Source organism: Neltuma alba, unplaced genomic scaffold (assembly GCF_004799145.2).
Source record: "Neltuma alba isolate B1F8T4 unplaced genomic scaffold, ASM479914v2 tig00007302_pilon, whole genome shotgun sequence".
Classification (NCBI taxonomy): domain Eukaryota; kingdom Viridiplantae; phylum Streptophyta; class Magnoliopsida; order Fabales; family Fabaceae; genus Neltuma; species Neltuma alba.
In genome coordinates this window covers 4,571-13,155 of record NW_021634742.1, presented here as the reverse complement: position 1 = coordinate 13,155, position 8,585 = coordinate 4,571, and the positions used below count along the sequence as shown (strand labels likewise).

Here is an 8,585-nt window from a genome sequence, read left to right as displayed (position 1 = left end):
CAAAAAATGAAATTAGAAAAAATTTCAAAAAAATTACCTCTTGGAAAAATCGGTCTTGTTTATTAATTTTAAAGTTAATATAATCTGTGATCATTCAAATTTGCTCTTATTTTGGTTTTAGTCCTTCAAGTTTTAAACCAAAAGTTTTGGTCCATAAGGGACAAAATGGTCCAAATTTTTATTAGATTATAGGGACTAATGTTTTAAATGAAAAGAAACTTGAAGGATTACAACCTATAGTTTGAAACTTGAGAGACCAAAACCAAAATGAAGATAAATTTAAAAGTCCAAAATTTGTATTAACCCTTAATTTCAATAGCAATTAACTACGCTTGAAAAGCAAATGAGCATATATTTTTGTAATAATTTTTTATTTAAAATTTTAAAATTCAAAAGATTTGTTTTTTGAAGTTTCCGCCCGAGAATTTATGAAAATGAACCCGTTCATGTAGTCCGATTTTGACGATGAAAATGTCCTATTTTGCTGGTCTGGGTCATGTCCATTCCACTTATCCATAGTTTTGGGCTTCATCCGATATTGGGCCAAGGTGAGCTGATCCTTATCTATTCTACCGGCATAGAACAATGATGCTGCACTACGCAAATGCTAAACATCATTGATTTTAAGGGCGCTTCATTCACTGTATTGATATTAAGATAAGTTACTTCCTGGTATATTTATTTTAATTCTATTCATTTTTTTAAGTAAACACTGAAAATTAAGACCTCCTAAATTAAGATGGGTACGTAGTTCCCTCTTCAAAATTACAAAGTTTTCCGTTCCTGTGATCATTTTTGCAAAGTTGACTTGGCTAGAATGAAAAAGTGCGGCATAAAATTAGGATATGCTGAAATATATAATTAGTTGTTGAATTTATTATGAGATCAGAGTGATTATTATACTCCAAGAATACTAAAGTCCAGCCCCTACACAAGAGGTTATCTTGTCATCTCTATTCCTGTCCTAAAAGAGATAACTCCCACCCTCCCCCCTCTACGTATATGTGTGTGTGTGTGTGTGTGTGTGTGTTTGAAACTTGGGGTTCTTCTCCGAAAAGAAAATATGAGGGACAGATCTATGTAAGTTGCATCATGTGATGCTTTTCAGGTAGAGACGTGATTGATAAACAGAAGGTGGAAGAGACATCCTTAGTGGGCAATGTTTGTAGTGAAAATAGCATATCCTCACTCTTAATATTCTCCCTTTGCTGATCTGCAACACCAAACTGGGCATATTGAACAGAAAAGCGGCCCTTTTTTGTTCAAGCCTCATCACCGGTTAAGAGGTGTTTGGAAACCCTCAACAACACCTAAAAAAAAACTTTCAAGATACAACTCCACTCGCATATGTGTCTCGGACTCGATAGAATTATTTTTAAAAAGCTGATCCAAACACTCCTTAGGTTAGGTCATTCTGAACATATGTAATATTACTTCCGGTCTTAATTATAAGATCTTATTTATAGATTATAAACGAAATCTTATAATTAGGACCGAAAGTAGTATATGTGAAGACACAGGTCTACGTAGCCTCATATGGAGTCTTACCTTACACATATCCATTCTCAATTATAGGACATGTACGTGATCGGTGATTGGCGTTAAGTTGTAATGATAATAACCTTTTAAATTCTTTTCTCGTACCAGCGTGGGACTATATAGTGCTTCTTCATTGTGTTTTACGAGGCATTTCCAAGGCTTGCTACTGCAAACAAAGCCCTAATAGAGGCATCTGAGAAAGGGGAGCTACTTGACCTAGAAAACAGAATAATGTGAGCATCAGACCAAATTGCCACTTGACTTAGGAAAAAAAAGAATAATGTGAGCATCAGAGCAAATTAAGTACTACTTTCGGTCATTAATATAAGAGTTAGTTGACTAATTTGATTAGGTTAAAAAAATTAGTTAAGTGAGTTATTTCTAATAAATTGGCATTGTCTCTTCTAAAATACTTTTGTTAATCAAGTGTCATTTGATAAAACATTCAATATATGCAACTACTAGCTGTAAGAACTAATTTTAAAAAAATAGATAAATATGATAAATAAAGTGGATTGGAGTTTTATACTCTTAGGACCAAATTAAAAGTCAAATTAGTTCTTATATTAAGAAAATAGTATTAATGGCTAAATAGGCTAAGTAAAAATCCTATATCGAGCTAGCCTTATTGAACTAACTACCGGCCCACACTAAGAATATTTTAATTAGATAGTCAATGAAATATCATGATGATATAATGCAATGTACTCTTCTGGTTCTTAATGTAAAATTTAATTAGGGAGTTAATGTTGATCTTATATGTAAGACATATTTCACATGTTTCTCAATTTTTTTTCAAATTAACCATAATGATATTTTTCTAATAATAATAAGTAGAAGGGGAGGAAGGGAATTAAGAAAGATACCTAGGGTGTTTTAGAAAAAAAAATCATATTAACTAATTTAACTAACATTCTTAATTTACTTAAATTAGTTAATTAGGCCTTACATTATATAATAATAATAATCAAAATATCTAACATTTAAATATTAATAACTGCAAGCCAGCATCTCAAAGAAATATTTAACAATGGAGAAAATAATGCTTAATTTCTCCCTAGAAAGGCCAAATAACAGCGTGCAGAGTATAAGTACTAAACTTTAATTTGTTCCCATTCTTAAACTTTTCAAATGATCCAAAAATAAAACAACTTTTCAAAACTCTATAATTGATGTTTATAAGTAGTAATGATTGTTGTGGTTATCCTCCAGCGTTAATATAATCATTATCTTGGATAACAAATATAATCATCATCTTAATTACTTAATGGACGGGTTGCTTAAGTTGCTCCAAACAAATTAGTCCAAACCGATCGACATAATTATGACACCAATTTCTGCCATTAGCAGCAACTAATTAATTAGAATTATGAAACTTGCAACTCAACTAGTTAATCGTGCTGGGTTAATTCCGCACCTACAAAATCACTCTATAGACTATAGAATGGTTATGCTAATGTGCCTCATAGAAGTCATCCACCTAAACTTTTTTCAGCTAGTTTGGAAAACAATTTTTCAATCAAATCTCAATTTTTGGAATTTTTTCTGACTTTATTATTTACTTATATATAATGAAATATTATTTTGTTGTTATGCATTTTGTTTCGTTTTTGAATTAAAAACATATCATAATAACAAAAATAATTATGTATAATATGAGAGCTTAGTGATAATAGATATGACGATTCAAGTTAAAAGCTGCAGTCCATCCATGTCAGAACATATATATCGATAACATGTGTGTGTGTGTGTGTGTGTCTCACACACACACACACACACATCTCACACACACACACGATATCAAGAGCAATGGATAAAGTAAGAATTAAGAACTACTGTTAAAATGCACTCATCATCGCTAGTACTTTGTACAATTATCCAAATCATTAAAAAAAAAGCTTACAACAGGAAAGTTAGGACTTGGAACTAATTAAGGGAATTAAGGAATGCTAGAAAAATACAGCAACATGACGCACACCTATGGCTTAAGAAAAAGAACAGAAATTAACGTGTAATGGCTAATTAATTTTTCAACCCCCCAATTAATCTCAATTAATTAATTATTACTGTTATTTTCGCCTTCATCTGTTTTATCATCCCCAAACAAATTGAATTTACTTATAATTGGTAGTATCTCACGAAAATGTCAAAGAGCTAGCTAGCTGAGCAGCCCCCACATGGTGGACATTCAAGTTGGGGGGAACACATCACGTGAAAGTTCTGATATTATCAACTCATAAGCTGTTCCTTGTCCAAACATGCTATGGGCTGAGACTGCGGTGGCATTAGTGGTGGTTGTGGCTGTGTTGGCTGTGGTGCCGCCGCCGCCGCTGCCGGTGGTGGTGGAGGAGAGTGAAGCAGGTGGCCATTTGTATTGTTACTATTACCGTTTGCTGATGACTTGTCCATCTTCTGATGCAGGTTTTGTAGCTGCTGCTGATGATGATAGATTTGTCTTAGTCTTTCTATTTCCTTCTTTAATGCTTCGTGGTGAGCTGAGACCGACCACATTAAAACCGAATTAATCGGGGTGTGCTTATAGGTTGGACAAAAAGAAAACATATATAAAGCTGCGAAATTATCGACTAATGATGATGATAATGGAATTAATATATAGAACAACTGATAATTAAAATCATTAGAATTAAAATTACCGTCTTTGAAAATCTTGTCTTGAGCCAAAGCGGCAATACGTTGCTTCAAGGTACTGTTGTCTACGTTCAGAATCAGACGTTGGTGGTCCAAGAATGCTACCCTCGGCGACAATGCTGATACCTCCGTCTTCATTTTTTCACCCATCATTATTATTCATTCAAACTCATTAATTAATTACAAAATACCTATCTATATATGCTCTATCTATAAAGTAGACATGGTTATTGACCTGAATGATCCTTTTTAAGATGCCAATTAATAATTAATTACTCTTAAGCATAAAGTTATTTTGCCCATGCATGTGAAAGCCATAATGTTATGGTTCCTTAGGTACCGATAATAACAGTGATTTCACTATAAGTTATAGGAAAAAAAAAACAATTTGAAGAAATGACTTGAGCTTATATCAAATAATAATAGTTAACAGTACTTCTGAAGAAAAATTTTGAGTAAACTTAGTCTAAATTAACATAAAATGCAATAGGGATTTGTAATTTTAACGTGCTTATCATACTTATTTTATTTTGAATTCACCTAAAATCGTTTTAAATTTGTCGATAAGAAAAATATGGTCTGACCTTAACAGTTAGATGCCAAATGAATTGCCTAAAATTAGCTTTCATACATACCTGCAAAGTTGATACGCTTCTTTCTAAATCAGAAATGTATTGCAGCTTTCTCACCCTGGATCTCTGAGCCGACTGCCGATTTGCCAAAATTCTGATTTTTCACAGCATAATAAAGAAGAAGAAAAGATCATAAGTATAGATAATTAAATTAACAATGAAATCTATATATGTTTATCCCTTATAATTATTTGGTAACTATTATTACTATTAAGTTAATATATACGTTGGACCCAAAAAAAAGTTAATATACACGTGCATGGGTTTATTGGATCTATCGGACGGCACCGAGATATAGATATGGCTTACCTTTTAACTCTTTTCGGATCAACGACTGATTCGCCTCCACCGCCTACCACGGAGGGTGGCGGCGGCGGCAGAGTGTCACTCTCATTCTTGCATTCGCTCTCCGCCTCCCCTGGTTCATTCTTGAGCTGTTTCTGCAATTTAAGGCCTTGTCTCGGAACGACGGCGTCGTCAATTACCATAGGCTTCTCCTCGTTATTGCTATTCTGGTCATCGGAAGGCGTGGACGGGTTCGATGCAGTGGCAGATGACGGCGGCAACGAAACCGAGCCAACGTCATCGGAGAACATGGACATGAGCTGGTCGTCGTCAAGCCCATCAAACCCATGATGATGTGCTCCGGCCATCGGGTTCCGACATTCCTCGAGGAATGCCGTATCGAGGTAAGCAATAGAATCGCTAGCAGACCGCCGGTGAGCCCCCCGCCGTGCCGACGAGAAGTCAAGAAACTCATCCACCCACGTTGGTAACGACGGCGGCGAGTTCTGTTGCTGAAATTGTTGAGCTGCACTGGGATTGAAACTAGGCGGCATTGCGGCAGCTAACTTCTGGTGAGGATTAAACGATTGCCAATTCTGGGTCATGGTTGGTATCTTAGGAGGTAACTGTGCCATTTCCTAGGTGGGATCGAACAACAAGGTTAACTTGAACAAGCCTGTCCGAGAGAGAGATAGAGAGAGAGAGAGAGAGAAGAGAAATGGGAGAAGATTAAAAAGAAGCAACCTAGAAGTTAGAACCGAACAGAAATCTTAGATGAAAAGCGAATTCTGGGGATCCTAAACCAGCAGTGTAGTATGAGGGAGGTCATATAATATAAGGAAGAGGTCACCTCACAACCACCCAGAAGACATCATCATATGTAAATGGATTATTGTTAGTGATATATTTTTGCACATTTATACGACCTAATTATAGTGATCCATGTTTCTAGTTTGATTCTTAGGTTTTGTTTTTGGGGGGGGGGGGGTTGCGTGTTTAGAAGGTCCAGAGGTCTTGGAGAGAAGGGAAGAGGAAGAGAGAGGGAAAGTGAGTGTCACATGGGAGGGTGGATTATGGACAGCTATCAACAGCTATGTGGTGGAAGACCAAAAGTAGTGAAGTTTAATATTTGAGCAAATAACACCCACTGCCCCAACACCTATCTTAATTTTGTTATGTTCACATCCAAATTCTTAACTAGTCCTTTTTGTTTTGGTGTGGAAGGGCCAAAGTTAAACTATCTACTTCTCCAGTTCCTAATATAAGACCTATTTAACTAATTTGATTAGATTAAGGAAGTTAGATAAATTCGTTAATTATAAGAAATGTGACACGTTTTTCTTAAAATACCATAATCATCTTTTTTAATACCTCTTCTACTTGATTATGGTTGAGGAAGTATCCATAGGGATAATTTAGAGAAAATTGATAAATATGAGAAATGGATCTTATATTTAGGACAAAAACCAACTCAACAATTAGGTCATATACTAATGACCGGAAGAGTACAAAGTTAATGGGATCAAAACATCTGACGTTGACTCTCACATATGAGAGGGAATCTAATGTCATTAGGGACAATTCTTAATACTTTATTTACATTTAAGTTGATTTGAACACGATACCCAATTTAATTTTTTAAACTAACCTAATATGCTAAGTATAAGATCTAGTTCATTAATATGTCATATATGCTCAATTATTACCACTTTGATTAACTACTAAGGATCTAGATTTTACATATTATTGACAGTCTAAAAACTCAAAGAATATAGTATGATGTTTTTTAGATATAAGTAAAGGTGAAAGCCTAATAGCTAAATACTAAGGCTTATCAAGCCATTAGACATCCTAATATATTAAAACTAATAGAAATTTCAACATGCAGCTTAATATCTATAGTTTTTTAGTTTTAAAATATCATTCTATCTAACTTATTATTTACTACATCATCTTTTCCTCCTCTTTAGACTTTAATTATGTGAGTGATTTAAAACTTGAATTGTGCAAACCTCATAATCCAGACATAGACACTACAAATTAATTAAAGAATTGGTGGGAGCTTCTCCCCTGAAAACTTGTTTAAACAGAAAAATTATGCATGATATTATTAATATCTCTCATGAATGATATAATTTATTACAAATTAAAAACACGGATGACTTGTTAATTTGATAAATTTTGGGAGCAAAGGTGTAATACTGTGAAGGAGAAGTAGTGGATTCAGCAACCACGTGCCGATGTGACCCCTCCCTTTGGCATCCATTATCTCACAAAATGCTACTCCTCATTCAATGCTCATATTCAAATCTAATCCCCTACTTTCATCAGCTGCCTCCCCTATGTCTCTTCCCTTCTCTTTCTCCTCTCTTTATTTTAATTAATATATTTATTTTTCCTATTGCTTTGAGTTGGTAAAAATTGATCTCTTTCTATTTGTTCATTTCTTTTCCTTATTATCTACTTAACCGACATGCATGAGAATAGTTTATAATGAACAATGAGACAAGTCACAACTCACAGGTGAATAGAGCAATTACCATGAAATTAAATAAGCATTTAAAAAAAAAGAATAAATTACATTGTCCAAGACAGATCATATAACTATTCATAAAGCACTAATTTTGAACAAAAATTATACTTCTTTATGTTTTTTATTTGTACTACTTTTAATTACCCGACTAATAAAGAATACTACTTTTGGTCCTAATTATAAGAACTAGTTGATTAATTTAAGGAAATTTATTAAAAAAATAAGTTAAATTAGTTATTGGTAATAAATATGTTTTATTTTTCCTAAAATATCATTACTAATCAAGTGTATTGGCTAGAATTACCATTATTAGAAGGACTATCTTGAAAAAAATACATAAATATGAGAGACAAAGTATATTTGAATCGTATATTTAAGACCAAAATAAAAATCAAATAAAGTATCATATTAAAGACCGGTGGTAGTATTAGTTACATTATCAAAATTGTCTAAAGATCATTTCAATTTTTATTTTTATTGCCAATTAATTATATGTCTCCCCATTAATTATAATAGTTTTCGCCCTTATTCTTTCTTATTCATCCTATCTATGAATAATGGTATATTTACAAAAAAAAATTTTTTGGATATTGATTATAATTAATTTTAGTTGACTTCTTAGTTTACATTATTTAGTTATAAATAACTTAGAGAAAATATTGGAAGGAGTAAATTTTTTTTAACTAAATTGGTTAACATTATTACACAAGCTCTTACAAGATGAGTCACATATTATATTAATTAGAAAACTTTTGTGAATTTCACGAAGGAAGAACAGGACCAAGAATAATGATTGATTCATAGGGTAATGTGCTGTGATCTTGTGAGCCATGAAGTCATACATTTTTTTAATGAAATATACAATTCGTTTCTTAGTTAATTGAATTAAAATATTGAGCGAAAAATGGAACCAAATATTCTAAAACAGGAGCAAAGGGAGGGCCTAT

At 33.2% G+C, this 8,585-nt stretch overlaps 1 protein-coding gene across 1 annotated transcript; it reads right to left on the bottom strand.

Annotated features, from left to right (window-relative positions):
• Positions 1–3,639: 3,639 nt before the first annotated feature.
• LOC114752264 (basic leucine zipper 34-like) lies at positions 3,640–5,949 on the bottom strand. The gene is made up of 4 exons (XM_028940989.1): positions 5,130–5,949; positions 4,824–4,914; positions 4,194–4,320; positions 3,640–4,034 (listed from the first exon to the last, which is right to left on the bottom strand). Exons 1-4 carry the CDS (start codon positions 5,738–5,740, stop codon positions 3,769–3,771), a joined length of 1,095 nt encoding a protein of 364 aa, XP_028796822.1. The 5' UTR covers positions 5,741–5,949; the 3' UTR covers positions 3,640–3,768.
• Positions 5,950–8,585: the final 2,636 nt, after the last annotated feature.

Coding starts and splice junctions, on each gene's coding strand:
- LOC114752264 (XM_028940989.1), bottom strand. CDS start 5,740: ATGGCACAGTTACCTCCTAAGATACCAACCATGACCCAGAATTGGCAA. Junction 4,915..5,129: donor GATCCGAAAAGAGTTAAAAG/GTAAGCCATATC, acceptor GTGAAAAATCAG/AATTTTGGCAAATCGGCAGT. Junction 4,035..4,193: donor AGACAAGATTTTCAAAGACG/GTAATTTTAATT, acceptor GGTCGGTCTCAG/CTCACCACGAAGCATTAAAG.